This window comes from Microdochium trichocladiopsis (assembly GCF_020744255.1).
Source record: "Microdochium trichocladiopsis strain MPI-CAGE-CH-0230 chromosome Unknown B0I36scaffold_9, whole genome shotgun sequence".
In the NCBI taxonomy this organism is placed as follows: Eukaryota; Fungi; Ascomycota; class Sordariomycetes; order Xylariales; family Microdochiaceae; genus Microdochium; species Microdochium trichocladiopsis.
The window spans coordinates 810,248-826,517 of record NW_025763552.1 but is presented as its reverse complement, the minus strand read 5'-3'; the positions used below and the strand labels follow the sequence as shown (position 1 = coordinate 826,517).

The 16,270-nt window shown below is 56.9% G+C and overlaps 10 protein-coding genes across 10 annotated transcripts; 4 read left to right on the top strand and 6 right to left on the bottom strand.

Moving 5' to 3' along the window:
• Positions 1–159: 159 nt before the first annotated feature.
• On the bottom strand, positions 160–1,902 carry B0I36DRAFT_434292 (uncharacterized protein; the record flags this gene model as incomplete). The annotated part of the gene is made up of 4 exons (XM_046162697.1): positions 160–914; positions 953–1,205; positions 1,647–1,783; positions 1,828–1,902. The coding sequence occupies 4 exons, from the start codon at positions 1,900–1,902 to the stop codon at positions 279–281; spliced, it is 1,101 nt and encodes a 366-aa protein (XP_046008161.1). The 3' UTR covers positions 160–278.
• Positions 1,903–2,479: 577 nt separating this feature from the next.
• B0I36DRAFT_331716 (Alpha/Beta hydrolase protein) lies at positions 2,480–3,485 on the top strand. Its single transcript, XM_046155021.1, has one exon. It carries the CDS (start codon positions 2,595–2,597, stop codon positions 3,351–3,353), a length of 759 nt encoding a protein of 252 aa, XP_046008160.1. The 5' UTR covers positions 2,480–2,594; the 3' UTR covers positions 3,354–3,485.
• On the bottom strand, positions 3,451–4,719 carry B0I36DRAFT_331715 (uncharacterized protein). The gene has a single exon (XM_046155020.1). The coding sequence runs from the start codon at positions 4,519–4,521 to the stop codon at positions 3,730–3,732; it is 792 nt and encodes a 263-aa protein (XP_046008159.1). The 5' UTR covers positions 4,522–4,719; the 3' UTR covers positions 3,451–3,729.
• Positions 4,720–5,133: 414 nt separating this feature from the next.
• On the bottom strand, positions 5,134–5,987 carry B0I36DRAFT_352825 (uncharacterized protein; the record flags this gene model as incomplete). The annotated part of the gene is made up of 2 exons (XM_046157152.1): positions 5,134–5,195; positions 5,327–5,987. The coding sequence occupies 2 exons, from the start codon at positions 5,985–5,987 to the stop codon at positions 5,134–5,136; spliced, it is 723 nt and encodes a 240-aa protein (XP_046008158.1).
• Positions 5,988–7,079: 1,092 nt separating this feature from the next.
• On the bottom strand, positions 7,080–8,153 carry B0I36DRAFT_434289 (uncharacterized protein; the record flags this gene model as incomplete). Its single annotated transcript, XM_046162696.1, has 2 exons — positions 7,861–8,153; positions 7,080–7,413 (listed from the first exon to the last, which is right to left on the bottom strand). Exons 1-2 carry the CDS (start codon positions 7,935–7,937, stop codon positions 7,080–7,082), a joined length of 411 nt encoding a protein of 136 aa, XP_046008157.1. The 5' UTR covers positions 7,938–8,153.
• A 118-nt stretch (positions 8,154–8,271) lies between these two features.
• Positions 8,272–9,557, top strand: B0I36DRAFT_376520 (uncharacterized protein; the record flags this gene model as incomplete). Its single annotated transcript, XM_046160463.1, has 3 exons — positions 8,272–8,802; positions 8,920–9,133; positions 9,247–9,557. 3 exons carry the CDS (start codon positions 8,272–8,274, stop codon positions 9,555–9,557), a joined length of 1,056 nt encoding a protein of 351 aa, XP_046008156.1.
• Positions 9,558–12,106: 2,549 nt separating this feature from the next.
• B0I36DRAFT_163123 (uncharacterized protein) lies at positions 12,107–12,836 on the top strand. Its single transcript, XM_046148689.1, has one exon. The coding sequence runs from the start codon at positions 12,264–12,266 to the stop codon at positions 12,666–12,668; it is 405 nt and encodes a 134-aa protein (XP_046008155.1). The 5' UTR covers positions 12,107–12,263; the 3' UTR covers positions 12,669–12,836.
• A 574-nt stretch (positions 12,837–13,410) lies between these two features.
• Positions 13,411–14,257, top strand: B0I36DRAFT_163121 (uncharacterized protein). Its single transcript, XM_046148688.1, has one exon. It carries the CDS (start codon positions 13,566–13,568, stop codon positions 14,103–14,105), a length of 540 nt encoding a protein of 179 aa, XP_046008154.1. The 5' UTR covers positions 13,411–13,565; the 3' UTR covers positions 14,106–14,257.
• Positions 14,258–15,371, bottom strand: B0I36DRAFT_163120 (uncharacterized protein). Its single transcript, XM_046148687.1, has 2 exons — positions 14,713–15,371; positions 14,258–14,646 (listed from the first exon to the last, which is right to left on the bottom strand). The coding sequence occupies exons 1-2, from the start codon at positions 15,175–15,177 to the stop codon at positions 14,410–14,412; spliced, it is 702 nt and encodes a 233-aa protein (XP_046008153.1). The 5' UTR covers positions 15,178–15,371; the 3' UTR covers positions 14,258–14,409.
• On the bottom strand, positions 15,330–15,908 carry B0I36DRAFT_416083 (uncharacterized protein; the record flags this gene model as incomplete). Its single annotated transcript, XM_046162066.1, has 1 exon — positions 15,330–15,908. One exon carries the CDS (start codon positions 15,906–15,908, stop codon positions 15,330–15,332), a length of 579 nt encoding a protein of 192 aa, XP_046008152.1.
• Between the last annotated feature and the right edge of the window lie 362 nt (positions 15,909–16,270).

Sequence of the window (16,270 nt, the reverse complement as noted above, 5' to 3'; positions counted from 1 at the left end):
TGGCCTCAAGGCGGATCTCTGCCGGACACAACCAAGGTAGGCATATGAACCCGTCGCATGAAGCCTGCAGACTAAGTCCACACAAATGTAGAGCCAAGACTGGGTGACTTGATTATGCCGGTGATGCCATAAAGCCATTGTATGTTTTGAATGTCACTCCCCCGAAGCTAATCTTGCATTTATCAACGATACTCGTTCTTCTTCCCGAAGTCGGGCTCGGGAGCGGCCAGCTTCTCATCACGCGCTCGCACGTCGTCCTCGACCATTCCAATCCACCCTCAGAGTTCGGTGATCGCTTCTGTCTTGGTCAAAAGCTCGACTACCTGAGATCGTAGCTGGCCGAGCTCCGTGCGAAGTGAAGCGTTTTCGAGAAGCAGCTCCGTCATAGCTGTCGCGGACATAGCCATGCCTGTTGCGCCCAGGCTGGCCGCGAGTTCCACTGGGGGGCACATCTTCTCAGTGATGAGGTCCGCAATAATTTCTCTCGGGCCCTCTCCATATATGGTCAGCCGGACAGCCGCCTCCACCGCAACACTCGTCCTTTTCAGGTTTGCGTCGTCCATGGTCCTCAGGATCGTTAACATGCCATTATCGTTGGCCGCGTCGCCAAGAAATTCCCTTGCGAGCTCATCAATGTCAAGGACGGGGATTGCCGGAAATGCCTCGAGGCGCTTTTCCATTACGTCTTTGCTGGCAAAAGAATCCGAAAGTGTAGCCTGCTTCACAGCCGCAGTCACGTCCGGCTTTTTGGCGAGTGCCGACTCGAGCATAGTCGCGGTACGCTCGTCGAGCTCGGACAGGCCCGCCATTCTGAGCTTATGTCTTCGCAGACCGAACAAATCCAGCGTCGTCTCGACCCCTCTTGCGAATGTTGTGTCGGACAGCTGCGAAATGGCGAGCTGCTGGGCAGCGCCCTGTTCGGCTGGTGCCTCCGTTGCCGGTTCATGCTCACTCTTGTTGTCCGATGGCTTGGAGGTCGCAAGCTCAAAGCGGCGGGACCATCAGGAGCGGGCTTGGAAGCAGCAAGCTTAGATGTAGGCTGTTCGGAGGCTGCGGGCTTAGACGGAGCAGCTTTGGCAGCCGAGGGCTTGGTCGTGCCTTTGGTGGCGCCACGTTGTGCTTTTGATTGTCCGCGGGCTCCCGCTGCTGCCCGCCAGACTGTTGGAACCTTTCGCACGGCAGGATCCATCCACAGCCACAGCAGCCTAGCCTGCTGGGCAGTCGTTCGCATGCGGCCCCGGCACGTGCCCGAAGCCTTGGCTGGCGCTGCCGTGGATCATGATGGCCCAGCAGGCCTCGGGTGTGAGAACGTTGTCGAGCGCCACCGCGTTCTTCCAATTGCTTTGCTGCCCTGCCTCCAATGCCTTGCTCAGAGCTGTGTGGATTGGCTTGTAAGGCTTGATGTCGGAAGGCTGGGCGTGTATCAGGACTTTTGTGAGCTCCGCCATCACTTTATCAGCATCCAACGATGGAGGAATGCCTGTTCGCCTCAGGACTGGTTCAGCAAAGACTTACCGACAGCGTGATTTTTAGCTGCAGAGGTCCAGGGGTCAGAGGGTCAGAGGACTACATTTATACTGCTGACAGCTCGTTTCGTGGCTCGGTGCGACTCGCCGAGCAATGACAAGGGTGGTGCGGACTATGACCTTGAAGTGGGATTCTTTGCACGGAGACATCGGATCACATCGCAGGCGTAGCAGCAGCACTGGGGCTCGTTCTTGACGTGACTGTTGGCCTGCTCTTCGCCTTGTTCCGAGCTCTTCATGTCGGGCTGACCTCTCTTCTACAAAATGGCCGCAAGTCGCGTCCGCAAACACCTGCGCGTACTGAAGACCCCAGGTCAGGCGAATATGGCACGAGGTTACGCATGTGAATGAGCGTAGTCTGAAGTGCTGGCTTCATTTTATGCTCTGGCACTAGACATGACTCCACATAGACTCTCCTTATATTCAACCGAGCAATCAACTCTGTACCTCTTGACAGGCTAGAATGGCAAGCTGCTCGATGAGGCTAATGAGGCACGACCACATGTGAAACCGGGATAAGCAGGCGAATTGAGCTCAGTAGAATGATGGGGAGCTTGATGGCGACTCGGCAAGTGCCATGGCGTGATCAGAACAGTTGGGTCACTGCACTGGCAATGCGAGTCGTGTGTCGGGGATCAATTTGCTCGGTTTGACGCCAGAGGACTGATCAAAGTCCTAGAGCCTCTCATGCTGCGCTTTCTGAGATGGGCTCGACCCGACTGGCGCACCCACTGTGATCATGACAGGCATGAGAGATGTGCCGAGCTCCCGTTGCTGCCTGGATCGGAGCCAGGCAGTGTGTCCACGAGTGAAGTGAACGATACTGTGAAGTAGGTGGTGGAGCCAGGGGGACCAGGGGAAGTGGCTTGCTGACAGGCTGCCGGCTAATGTAATTGTCCGTCGGGCTTGTGGAGCCGAGGTGGCCAGTCATGATTAAAAGGACCCTTCTCGGACCTCTCTGTCCCGATAGCTCGTGGACCACGACAGTCAACCCATCTCTTGATCTCTTGATCTCTTACACTCTTTCCGCCCGCAGTTGGGGAGTCGACGGCTTCCAGCAACTTGACCATGACGGCCTCGACCGACGCCGAAGCGCCATCCGTGTGGGTGCCACCACCACCCACGGGCATCCCCGAGAACCAGCTTGACTTCTACCCCGCCCCGGAACCCAACGGCACCGGCGTCCTCGTGCTGCCTGGCGGTGGGTACTCGTTTGTGTCGACTGAACACGAGGGTTTCAAGACGACTGCCTGGCTCAACGCCCGTGGCTACGACGCCTGGATGCTCAACTACGCCACGACCACCACCTCGCCAGCCCCTCTCTACCCGAAGCCCCAGCAACAAGCCCTCGCCGCCATCGACACGATCCGCAGGCAGGGCCGCGTCTCCAAGCTCGGCATCTGGGGCTACTCGGCCGGGGGCCACCTCGCCGCCACCACCATCACGGATCCTAAGGGGGCAGCTAGTCTCGCCTTTGCCATCCTCGCCTACCCCGTCATCTCCATGGACCCGTCCATCACCCACGCAGGTTCCCGTGAGAACCTTATCGGTACCGACGCCCCGGCCGAGCTGACCGCTCAGCTTTCGGCCGAGGCCAACGTGAGCCCACAGACGCCCCGGATGTTCCTGTTCCATACGGCCAACGATTCGGTCGTCCCGGTCGACAACGCCATGCTCATGGCCGCCGCGTTGGCCAGGAACAAGGTCCCCTTCCACCTGCTCGTGCTGCCGGACGGCAATCACGGCCTGTCCATTCCCGAGGAGAAGGACGACCCGGCGAGGACCTGGACGACCGAGCTGGACCGCTGGTTGAAGTATTCGGTCTGAACAGGTTCCGAATGAGAGAGTTGCGGACTGCCCACACAGGAGCAAGCCGTGGCCATTGTGAATGACGCTCTTGCGACTTCTATTAGTAGAGATGTAGACCAATAAACGTCACATGGACTTATCTACAGCCAAGCTATTGGAATTCTGGACCTCTAGACCTCTGGACCTCTGGATCTCTGATGCCTTCTTCGCAACTTGAGTCTTCATGACGTGCCTTGTCGAAGGGCTTGGAGCATCTCAAAACAGACATCCGTAGGGACCATCCCAACACACTCACATCACTGCGTATGTGCATGCAGCATCTCACCAGCAAACGAGACGCCCGGACTATGATGTTGGATATTGCGTATTAACTGCTGACCCACAGCGAAATCTCTCAGTCCGTCTTGCCCGGGGCCTTGCTCCCCATCGCCACCTCCTTCTTCCCTTTCGCGCCTGTGCCATGGATCCAGTCCATCAACCCGATGCCCCCAAAGTTGACCGAGAACACCTCATGATGCAAGTCGTGGCCCCTCGCCACCCCGCCGAGGAAGTCATAGCCGCTGTGCACCGTCACCGTCTCGAGCAGCATGACCGCCAGAAACGCCCACACTGTCAGCACGTGCGCGTGCAGCAGCAGCGGCGGCACCGCGATGGGCAGGGTATTGGCGAGGACGTGCTCGAGCGGGTGAGCGTACTGCGCGGCGAGGCCCACGGGCGCGGTGAACCTGTGGTGCGTCTTGTGGATGGACTTGTAGAGCTGCTTGGTGTGCAGGACGCGGTGGGCGTAGTAGAAGAGGACCTCGCGCAGGAGAATCGAGAAGGTCATGTCCCGCGCGAGCTCGGCTAGCGAAGGCGGAGTGGCGGTCACGCGGTAGCCGCCTTCTTTCTTGCCCGACAGGATGGAGCTGGACGCGATGAGGAGCGAGAGCAGGATGCTGATGAGCTGGTTGCGCAGCACGACGCGCAGGCACTGTCTGATGTCGCCTGCCGTGGGCTGTCGCGGGGCCGGCTGGATCTTGTGCCGCGCCGAAAAGGCCGGGGCAATGTGGTCGAGCGCGAGGTATGCGAACGACGGGAGCCAGAAGAAGAATACCTGGACGAGGACCGTGCCGGCAAACTCGACCAGGTGCGGGTTGTACTTGTGCACCAGCCTGGCCCAGGTTTCGGTGAGCGTGTCGATGGCCATGGCTCGAGTATGACTAGGAGCTCTTCGTGGAGTCTCGGTCCTGTGGATGAAGAGTGTCCGTGCAACCTGCCTGTAATGTTCTGTGTTGAGTTCAGTACGTTGGACAGATCAGCTGAGACAATGAATTTTTGAGCAGGCCAAACGCGACTAGCCGAGCCGAGGCTTTCAGCTCGACTGCCTCTCTCTGCCATAGCTACTGCTAACGGATGAATGTCTCACGTGGAAACTTCCGAGGCTCCCCGCACTCGAGTCGAGCTAGTCGGCGCTAAGCGAAGGTAGTCGTTCAGCTGTGCTGCTCCTGCGGCGTGTTGTTGAAACAGCTGGCGGAGCGGGTCCCGTCCTGTCACTAGGAAGATCAGGTTGCCGCCAATCTTCGCCGACCTTCGCGTTGCGAATGCCATGCCTTGAACAAACGCCAAGTTTCGGGTGCAAGCCTTCTTCGGCCGTATCTACATGGCTTGGCTGTGGCAACAGCTGCCGCACATGTACAACTTCAAACGTAGATGCTGGAGACCATGGCTTTAAGGACAACTGGTTGCCTGGCGAGTTTTGTGATTGACAGTGTCCATCATCAATACCTGGTCCTGCAAGCCATCCACTCCTTGGTATTTCTCAGGTATCAATTGTGGTGGCTACACGATGGGGTTCTGACCCGCCGTTGGAGTCAGAACTAGCTATTGTCCGGCCACGAGGTGAGCAAGTTCAGCATTGATCTCCGTGAGCCTTTGCTGATCCCTTTTGAGTAATCTCCCCCCTCTTTTGACCATCTTGCTCTCTAGCTCTGCCTTTTCAGCACACAGCTGACCTTTATAGAGCTGCCAATAATCTGTGGCTTCCCGGCTCGCCGCATCTCCCTCTGGCTCTTCAGCTTCTTGCGCTTTCCTGCTCCGCACCTCCCTTTCTCTCATGCAATCAATAACAGTGCGGAGAAGCATCTCAGTGATTGAGACAGTCTGATCGGTATGATCAGCAGTCAAAATGTTCGATGCCAGGATCGCTTCGACGTCCGAGTAAGCGGCATCCAGCAGTTTCTTCATGTAGCCACGCAGCCAGGTATCACCCGCATCGTGGAATGGAAAGACCTTCTTAACGAGGGCAAGGGCATCGAGAGGTTTGATATGTGCAGTCCGGCTCTTGATATCCTCCTCCGCCGACTTCTGGAGTGCGTCAAGCTGGAACTTGCGCGCGGCTGCATACACCTCGAGGCTGCTGTGGAGGGCATCGTCGTTGTGGCTTGCAGGCATGCCGGCGTCATTGACCGAGGTGAGAATCTCGTAGGTGCCATTGTAAAGGTAATTGACAATGGTATGGCCAGCCGCGCCAGATACATCATGCATATCCACTTCGTTGTGCGTGGAAACCAAAGCATGAAGTTTGGGGAATCTTTTGACCAAAAAGCTGTGTACGTGAAGCACTTGATCTGTAAAGCGAATAGTGATGATGTCTGCGTAAGGCCTAGAGCTCATGTTAGACCATGAATCGCTGGTAATTGCTTGGGTTGGAACTCCTACGACGTGTGCTTGGCGGGGGAAGCTGCACCGTCTGTCGAAGAAGCGGGCGTAGGCGCAGCACTGGACCCCTGATCCATGGGAATCTCGATCATATTTACTGGTTTCGGCGTCTGCGGGAATCCTGGAAGGACGATAGGGGATAGTCTGTGACGAGGAAGCGAGATGAACGAAGGCGAAGAGAAGGAAGGCCAGCACATCACAACTAGGGTCGCAACCGGCTTATATAGGAAGGCAAGTCATGCAAGCAACGCGGAATGGTATTTCGATATCATTTCTTGGAAGCCGGCCAACACAAAAGAGCTTGGTCCCTCGACAAGATATGCCCACATGCAAGTTTGGGTTTGCGCTGAATACTCTGTCTTTCCTTTGAAGTTTATCTCAAATCATGTTCGAACACTAAGGCCGCAAGGCTAGCAGCCATGCTAACTGTTCTGTGCGAACGAAAGCACTATAGGAGCAGACAGGAGGTCTGCCTATGAATCATTTGCTGATTGCATCGATCTCCTTATCACTCTAGCTCCTTACTCGAGCTGACGCTCCTGGATCTTCAATGGAGGCCCATGAAGATCACGGTGCGGGCAGGCCTACGAGGTTTACACTGTACAGAGTCTAAGCAAGGGCTGAAGGAGAAATTGGCACTAAATTGTGCGGGGGTGTCTCAGGAACAAAGTATCGAGTATTATCTACATAGCATGGCCAGCCATGCATTGGGTCAGATGGATAGCTCAAGTATCACAGAAATCTATCAGTTCAGAGCCCTCTCGCGATCGACGAAGGCGTTCCAGATATCTAACCCTCGAAAAGCCAACACGGCTAGCCTGGCCTGGCTAGGCTGCGCTTGATCACGGCGAGGCATGATGTCAACAACGGCTAAGTAGCTGTTCTGCATCCACTAAGTGAGGCCTGAAAAAAGGAAACTCTGTTGAAGATGCGCATTTCATGCCGTTATTGCTGAGTACGCAATAAGGGACAGCAGAGAAGTTGTAGTAGCAAACCACCAGCTTTATCAAGACTATCGAAGCAGAGATATATGGTGGCGAGAAAGGGTTAGGCCACCAAACGGATGGAGTGGCTAGTCTGCAATTGCTGATACTTGCTTCGGACTTCCGGTTGATCAAACGGATAATCATTACACGCGCTAAAACGGGCTATAATGCAGTGCAAGATGGTCGTTTGAACCAATCTTGGCACCTCAGCCGCTGCCTTGCTCAAGATCTGCAGAAAAAGGTGCATCGTGATGATGGTCAAGATGGCAGGCACCGGTCTACGGATCAATTGGCTAGATGTGCCCTCCAGTTCCGATGTGCATAATGAGCCGGCATCAGCTGATTGCTTTCTGACAGCAGGTTGGTGATATCCCTGCTTGATGCCTGGCTGAGCTCTAGGGAGAATCCGAAGGAGGTCTCGTGGGCAGCATTACAAGCCTCGAGGAGGAGGCGACTCTCATTGGATGGGATGGCAGCTCACACATCACTCATAGCAAAATGACGCCTGGAACGAGTTTCACAGGAAATCGTGCGAGCGAAAAATCTGGGCAGGCGGGAGTAGATTGAAAAATCGAAAGAGGAAAGTCAGCTCCGATTATTCAGCCGTGTTGTGCCACTATCGAGGCCATACCGAGGTGCGGGCAACGCCGATTGGCTGTAGGGAGTAATCCAGTGCTTCACCTGACTTGGTCTGACCAAAAGAGCAACAACCAAGAAGAGCAGGCGGTCCTAGGGATTTATCCACATCCCCTCTATTGGCTGGCTAAACTCGAGCTATTCACCACACGCCGCTTGCCAGCTGTGCCGTAGTCATGATCAGGCTTGCAGACACTCCGACTCACCGCCGGACAGTGCTTGGTTGACGTATCAGGATGACGACTATTCGCCAGTCGCGAGGCTCTCTCAGACATTGTCGCATGATCACACACGGTGTGCTGCTTCGCTCTCGCCGATGTCGCTTATCGGCAGGACGGTACCGAGACGATGGGCTACGACGGGGCTTGGCTGCTCCCCCGCATCTTCCCCACGATGCCTGCTTTTGCCACTAGAGTTTGGCACTAGCGTGGGCGGGCCTTGGGCGTATATAAATAAGACGGAGCGACGACCAGAGGACAGGCTGATGATGGAGTCTTGCAAGACGAGCAACCAGCAGCGGCGCTTTCTGAGCAGAAGGAAACAATATATATCCCTTTTCTGCAGCTTGATAACCTCTTTGAACCTTCACAATGGCGACAACAACCACCTTGCCCACAATGGAGGAACTTTTGGCCCACCAGAAATTCAAGACTCTCACACCAGACCAGGTTGCCAGCTTCATGAAGCACGGCTTCTTGCGGATCCCCGGCGCGATCCCGTCCGACAAGTGCGACTGGTGGGCGCGCGACGTATGGACACGCCTCGGTGTTGACCCCAACGACAAGGCAACCTGGGGCGACAAGGATCGCGTACACATGGCCAAGCACAACTATATTGCCGCTGACGAGATCGCTCCCACGGCCTGGGCCGGTATATGCGAGCTTTTAGGCGGCGAAGACCGCATTGCGGAAGAGGGAAAATATTGGGTCGACAGCTTCATCGTCAATTTGGGGACTGAGGCCGGCGAGGGGAAACCATTTGAGCCACGGGAACTAAATAACTGGCATGTGGACGGGGACTTCTATCAGCATTTCCTGGATTCACCGGAGCAGGCGTTGCTGGTGATCCCGTGCTGGAGTGATGTCGTTGAAGGTGGCGGCGCAACCGTGATTTGCACCGAGGGCCCGAAGCGGATTGGGCAGTTGCTAGTGAGTTGTCCCCAGCTCCTTCCCGCCTCTTACAAGCTCCAATTCCATGCTCTTGCCTTGATTTGAGGTTATGGAATCAGAACTTGGCTGACCTTGACCCTTTCCTCCCGTGTCAAGTTCGACAACCCCCAAGGCCTCAATCCGGCCATGCAGTCCCGTGATACCCCTGCTGTCAAGTCGTCGTACCTCGGCGAGCAGAGCCCATACAAGAAGGCCGTCCGCCAGTCTGCCGACGACAGCTTCTTTGAGATGACGGGCAATAAGGGCGATGTCATCCTGATGCACCCCTTGACCCTGCACAGCGCGAGCAACAATGCCAAGCGCGCGATCCGTAAGTCTTGCCCTCGCACATTTCTCGCCGCCCTTCCTTCCCCTCTCTCTCCACATATGTGTTCTATTGCCTAAGCCCACGTGTTCAGTACTGACAATCTCCCTTATGCGCAGGCATCATCACCAATCCTCCCGTCTCCCTCCGTGAACCATTCCAGTTTGACCGCGAGGACCCGACCCAGTACAGCCTCGTCGAGCTCAAGACGATGCAGGACCTCGGGGGGCCCGCGAAGCTCAAGGGCTGGAAGATTACGGGCCCTCGGGAGTTCGTTGTGCCCGACCGCCTCAAACTGCAGAACGAGCAGCTCAAGCACGAGAACGCGCGCCTCGAAGCCCTGGGCCGCCAGACTGCAGCAATGAGCCAGATGCCGAGGATGATGCTCGGTGAGCAGCGGCCGCAGCAGAACGCTGCTGTTGTTGGTTAGACTGCCGACGAAAGGCGGCGGGGGGTGGTTGAATTCAAGAGCTCGGGATTCGTAGTAGTGGTATTTGGAGACGGGCACGATACGGTTCTCAACCACTGGCAAAGACAAACCAGTCTCGTTGCGAGCATCCGTCAATCACACGCAGACGGTGGAACACGACTTATACAGCAGAGCAAACCTGTACTCGGATTGTCTTATCATCACAATAATGTCGAATACGTAACAGAATATTCCAAAGCACTTTGCGAACCTCTGTAACCGCTGGAAAAGTATGAATGCCGGGTCTCAATGTGCATTGATGTCGTCGATATGGTCTGTCTGCCAGCTACGACGGTGTTTGTGGTCAGTCATTCTGAAGCATGCTTCCACCAAGTACCCCGGCAGGCAAAACCCTCTCATATCGAAGAATGGCCGCGTCATCTTTCGTTTGCAATGTTGGTCTACCGATCCTCCCTGCAAACGATTGATGTGTCAACAGCAGACGCAGTACATCCCACAACAGTAATACAACAAAATCCTGTCACAGTCAGCGAGAAACTTGCCCCTGCATATAAGCTCATGCTTAAAGCCATCCCAGACCCCAACTCGTCCAGGGGCTTGTCCAGATCTACACGCGCCGACCAATAGGCGCGGACCTGCGCCATCAGCCGAGAGAGCTCTGGCTGGATAGAGAGTGCAGCCCGTCCTGCCAGACGAACTACTATGGTATGCATGGTCGCGCTTGACAGCAGCTACCGTACTTCGCTGTTATTAGGGCACCCCTGGCTGGTTCCGGCCGGATCAGTCGGCCCACGGCCGACGCGTGTTTCGATGCATCGCGGGACCGGGCTAGCGTTAGGGTGTCACATCAATCACGCCGTGGCGTTCTTCTGCTGCTCACGACAGCAGCAATGTATGCGGCAGCTTCGATAATCTGCACGTCATTGGCATGGTGAGGAAATGTCAGGACAGATTTCCCATGCACTGGGGGGCCATGTGCTCAGCTGCTTTGTGCCGCTCGTCTGTGAAGCACTGGAGCGCGGGTTTTTGCGTCGCTCCATTCCTGCCCGGACGAGATTACGACGCGTGGAACAAGCGGCTGTCAGTCCATCGGCGCGCGTAGGGCTGAACTACAAGTTGGGGGTGCCTGAACGGACCTGGCAATGGATCGATCCGTACTAGGACAAATGGCTTATAATGAGGACGTAGATCGTGAGACAGGGCACACGTCAGCATTTCCCGCATGAGGACAAGGATGTGACGGCAGCTCGGCAGGAATGTGCTTTGCTGTCAGGAGTGGTGGGTGCTGTCACTAAATTAATTAGTGCCTGGTGGTGGTGATGTTCAGGTACAGTGAGCAGACAACAGCCAGGGGCCGGCCGGCGCGGGGACGCGCAAGCCCACGTCCCACCCAAGCTCGGCGAATGAGAATGCGCCTGGCGTGTGTTTGTGCATTGCAGGGAAAGCTTAACTTGGATTCTGCTGTGGGGATCTTCACTGCCTGCTGACAGCCCAGGCAGGCCCGGTCCCATAGGGCGAAGATACGCAGCGCGGTTCCTGCCAAGGCGGCTCTGCCTCTGCGACTCGTAAACTCTGCTAATCATCCAGCACGGCATCTGGGGCGGTGCCTTGACGTCCAAGACTGCCCAGAGAAGCAACACGAGCGAGTGTGCATGCGAAAGAGGATCTGCCGGCGCCACGTGCATGACCGTGTTCTGCAACACGTGCAAATCTGGCCGAGCCGGCCTGGCCTGTGATCCCTTCCAGCCGTGTGCGTGTGGCCTGACAGACTGACTAACACGGGAGAGCGCAGGCCAGCTTGCCCCTGCCTGCCTGGCCAGTTCCTGAGCGACTGGCGGCTCTCGTATTGCGCTGGGACCAAGTCCAAGTGCTAAGCTTTTTGGGCTTGCTTCTCCACGCTTTGTTAAAGGCTGGTGCGCGTGCTGTGAGCTGGGTGGATCAGATCAGGGGGGGCCATCCTCTGCGTCCTCTCCAGCTGACAAGCTGGGCTGGCTCGCTAAGTTGGCTGGCGTGCGTACGCGTCACACCATTCAATTGTCTCGCTCGCGGCTGTGGAATGGGCTTGACTGATGAATGACAGACTAACCAGTAGGTCACCGCAGGCGCAAATTCAATCAATGCAACGTCAGATCCCCGGCTCATAAATTTGGAGGCTCTCTCTCATGCGCGCCAGGGCCGGCGATTGGGCCGGCGATGGGCATGATCAGAGTTTAGCGGGCGGCACAGGACAGCGACAGCTACGAAGCAGGGGGGCCAGGAATAGAGACTGCAGCACAGCACAGCACAGCCTGTCATGCCATTTGGGGCAGTGACGAGTGACCTCTCCCATGTGTGTGCGTGTGTGCATTAGCCAGAATTGGGGGCCATGATGCCATGCGGGATATCATCAGCCACGAGCTGCTAATACTTACTAAGAGGATCGCATTCTCTGGCCGCAGCACCTAGTAAAGCACGCACCAGGCGGCTTGGCCAGTGACCTCTGCTACAAAGGGCCATCGGTCTGGAGCCGCGGCAAGACCAACTACATTAGCAACGGGCAAGCCCCCGAAGCCGTGCGGAGGCGGACAGGTGCCAAGAGGCGACCGACCGGGCCAGCCCCAAGCCACCACCCTTGCACGTGCTGGAACCGTCTGGGTGGAGGGGTGTGACCTTTTGGACCTGAGACGGTTTTTTGTCTCTCCCGCCCGGCTGGACCGTAAATAGTATATGATCTTGGTGTGTGCCGCCCACCACACCTTGTTGACCTTATTTCCTCTCTTCCGGGTTGCTTTGTTCTTCATTTATTTCATCGTTGGGACGCCATCTTTTCTTATTGGCAACGTTGCTGTCCCTCACCTACGCCGTCGAGCACATTTAGCTGGACCGTCGCGACACCACCTTATACGCAAAACTCGATACATATTCATCCGGTCTTTGTATACCACCAGCACAATGAACCGCCGCCAGCTTTCCTTTGCCGTTGCATCGGTCCTCTCGTTCTGCTTCCTGCTTCTGTCGATCCACACGTGGTCAGCCCTTGGCGGAGGCTTCGTCGATCTACGTAAGAACACCCCCGCCCAGCAGCTATATCCCTCGCAATGCGCTCTCTTCCTCTCTCTCTTTCCTCAATGAGCCGTACAAGCTAACACGTCCCCATCTCGATCCACACAGCAACCATGATCTCGCAAGTAACCGCCCCGCGGCCGCCAAAGGTGCACCTGCAGCACTTCCCCAAGAAGATCTGGGACGCCTGGGTGTCCGAGTCGCAGGTGCACTCGATCATCCGGTCTGTCGAGGAGCGCGAGACCATGGACGAGTTCCTGCGGTCCACCATGGAGAACGATCCCTGAAGGAAAAAAGATAACGAAGAATGGAGGAGCGGAAAACTCCGCGTCTCGTCCGTCCGTCCGTCCGCCCATCCGCGAAAAATAGCGTTGGTGGAGCCAGCCAGCCCAGGCCCGCGGTTTGATGTTTCAACGCACACACCCACAGGAAACCCGGACTGAAACACTACTCGATCAGACCGGGTCCCGCGCTGGTATCGGGGCCGGGATGCTCGAAACACATACGAGAAAAGAAAGGCCGAGCAGCGAACCAGCAGGCACGCGCATCACCACCGACTGCAGAGCCAGCCCAGCCCAAGCGCACCCGACTGGGATTGTCAAACGTGCCGCCCGACGACGCTGCCTCTTCACGGTGATGCCGTGGATGGTCGGATGATCCTCTCCGAGAGAGGAGCGCGGCTAGATCCGCATACGTCTACAAGATTGTTCCTCAACAAGAGCGCACGAACTGCACGCGCGCAGGGAAAGCGAGCTTCCATTACGGGCGGATTGATCTTGGTGCAATCGACTTCGACGACGCCCAAATGCTATGGAGCTCTGGGTCTTTTGTTAGGCCCGCCGTCTCTCCGTCAACCGACGACCAGTCCTCACAATCACAGTCTGGCGCAATCCGTTGCATTTTCGATGCGATGTCGACGGTATCACCACCATCACCGGCGAGGACACTGTCAGGTCGGAACCTTGCATGCTGGGCGGCATCAGGCCCCGAGACTCTGACGAGACAGCCCGACAAAATGCGAGGGACTTTGCGCAGCCACACGCCAATAACAGCTCATCCTGGTGCGCAAGGCGCAGTACGCATCCTACAAGAATTGAATTACGCCTACTTGGTCAACTTAGAAGGGCGAGGCCTGTCTCATTGTGGCGCAGTGCCATGGAACGGGCTGATCGGGAATCCCGGAGTAAAGATTACCTCTACTTCGCTGCGGCTGAGAGAACTTATATTTCTTGTATAGCACGGTCGAACAATGAAAAGAACACGTCTGTCAATGCTACTAGTTCGTGGTCGCATCATCGTTGTGATATGAAGAGCCTGTGTATTTCTGCGACGCTTCCACTTGTCGAGAGTTTCTGCGCCGAGAGTCTCCTACTGGGGAGAATCCGCACCCAATCTTTCACTAATATTCAACTTCCCCAGGCATGCCGGCTCTGCCTGCCCGACAACTCGACCGGGGAGTGCTGCGTCTCGAGCTCCGACGGTGTCCAGTTTGAGTGTCCCTGCTGATACTGCGGATACTGCTGCTGCACCTGGGCGGGCCCTTTCTCGCTCCAGCCGTCCTTCGGCTGCTGCGGTCCTTCCATCATCCTGGCGACCACCGGGTTGTTCTCCCCGCTGCGCCGGCTCTTGAAGAACATCCACCCGGCCGCAGCGCTCACCAGCAGCAGGGGGATCCCCAGCCCGAGTCCCAACCCTAGAGCCAGTGGGCTTGGCCCCGAGCTGGCATCCCCACCGCCACCCGGGCCATACTGCGCCGCCGCACTACCCGCAGGCACAGTCTGTGTCACGGTCACGGTCTTCTCCGCGGCCGTCACCGTCGTCGTCGCCGTCGCCGCGCCGGCGGGGCCAGAGGAGGTGACGGCCCTGGCTCCTGGCCGGAAGATCTCGGTGGCGACGGGGATCGTGATGTCGTCGTTGCCGGACTGGCCCGAGGCGGTGCCGTTGCCGCCGCAGCACCCGACACCGCAGCACCAGTGGTCTGCGGGCTCGTCGAAGCCGCGCCAGCAGTAGTCCATGTAGTACAGGCCGTCGGAGGGGTTACCGATAGCTAAACAGGGGCGCCGTGTCAGCGAGGTGGGACTTTTGGCAGAAAAGTCATGGGGATATATATAACATCTTTCGGTCTTGGCGGGAGAGCGGGTACAATAAGGGCGTGTTTTGAGCCCGGACGAAACACCCTCTCTCTCTGCCCGATTCTCTCTCGTCGCAAATTGGCGAATGGGGCAACACGTTTCGAACCCAAAGGAGGGGGAGAGAAAATACAGAAAGACTCACGGCAGTAGAAGGTACACGGCGGCCCCCATTTCTTGTCGGTGCAGCCCTGCTGCGTGTACGCCTGGTTGCCGCCCGCGTTGAGGCACAGGCCGTTGGACATGCAAAAGTCGCTCGACGAGCAGCAGCTGCTGGTGGGCTGGTCTGGGTTGCACGCCACCCAGCTCTCGCGAAGCTTGCCGCCGCGGTCGTAGCACGCTGCCGTCGCGAGCGTGGGGAGGATCGCCATCGCCGTCGCCGTGGCGAGCAGCCATGCTGATGATGTGCTGGGTCGCCTAGAGAGCAGGTCTGTTGTGAGGCGCGGCATGGCGGTTCTTTGGATCGTGATATTACCGCAAGGCTCTGTTTTGTGTGTGTCTGCTCAGAGCAAGTTCGAGGACGAGGAGAGAGAGATGTGGCAGTCTATGGACGTGAGAGATGAATTGCACCCGAGCCAGAAGACGGAGCATCGCCGGGGATCTATGCCGCCGTGCTCGTTGTTGGTTGTTGGTTGTTGGTTGTGCGCATCCTGCAGCGCCAAGCAGGGGGCGGCGCCAACACTGCCCAGCCAGGACCGCCCGTTAAGCGCCCTCCCGTGCCAGGTGGAGGCCATGCTTCCACAATTGACAGGCCGCTTGTTGGCGCGCCGGTGGTGCATATCGGCTGTACAGTAATAAACGCCCATCTCGCGATAATGAACAAGATGGCACCGATATCGCTCGTCTGCGGCGGCAGTCGGGTGTGCAACGTCGCCGTCCACTTTTGCAGTTCACGGACTTGCGCCAGGTTCCACTTTCGCTGCTGGGCCTTGGCGTCGACGGGCACGGCCTGGGAAAAGATCAGACCACGATCGCAAAGCTTGTCCGTGATGCCAAGTTCGTGTTCCCACTGTATAGCCAACGGACGACCGGCGCACGTTGGCAAAGCCTCCATCCTTCGACATGCTGCCGAGAGACTCGCCGCTTCTGTCTGAGGTTGTCTTGTCACATACAGGGGTCGCTGAGGCGAAACAAACGTGACACTCTGTATGGTGGAGCCCAAGGTGTGCTCTAAAAACATGGTTGAGTTGAACCCCTGCTGTCACAAGCCCGCCCACCTTGGAGGTGACGTCAGTTTTGAGCTCCAGAGAATAACGTAATCCACGGGTAAGCGGGTCACACGGGTGAACGGGTCACCTTCCAGTAACTCGTACGACAATATATAAGACAATTTAACCACAACGCCTTAAATCAATTCAAACTATTCAGAATCCTCTTCTTCAGAGGCAGATACAACTTTCTGACACGTACGAGCATTATGACCGGGCTCGCCGCAGACGCCACATCGTCGCGCGCGCGTTTCGGGCCTCCTCGTACGACCACTATTCTGACTCGTTTCCGCTATTAACTGCTGCGTCGCATCGATTTGAGCCTTCAAATCCT

What these genes read in the sequence shown, in the direction of transcription:
- B0I36DRAFT_331716 (XM_046155021.1), top strand. Translation starts at nt 2,595, where the DNA reads ATGACGGCCTCGACCGACGCCGAAGCGCCATCCGTGTGGGTGCCACCA.
- B0I36DRAFT_331715 (XM_046155020.1), bottom strand. Translation starts at nt 4,521, where the DNA reads ATGGCCATCGACACGCTCACCGAAACCTGGGCCAGGCTGGTGCACAAG.
- B0I36DRAFT_163123 (XM_046148689.1), top strand. Translation starts at nt 12,264, where the DNA reads ATGATCTTGGTGTGTGCCGCCCACCACACCTTGTTGACCTTATTTCCT.
- B0I36DRAFT_163121 (XM_046148688.1), top strand. Translation starts at nt 13,566, where the DNA reads ATGCTGGGCGGCATCAGGCCCCGAGACTCTGACGAGACAGCCCGACAA.
- B0I36DRAFT_163120 (XM_046148687.1), bottom strand. Translation starts at nt 15,177, where the DNA reads ATGCCGCGCCTCACAACAGACCTGCTCTCTAGGCGACCCAGCACATCA. An exon ending in TCCCGCCAAGACCGAAAGAT is followed by an intron (nt 14,647 to 14,712) that starts GTTATATATATC and finishes GCCCCTGTTTAG; the next exon opens with CTATCGGTAACCCCTCCGAC.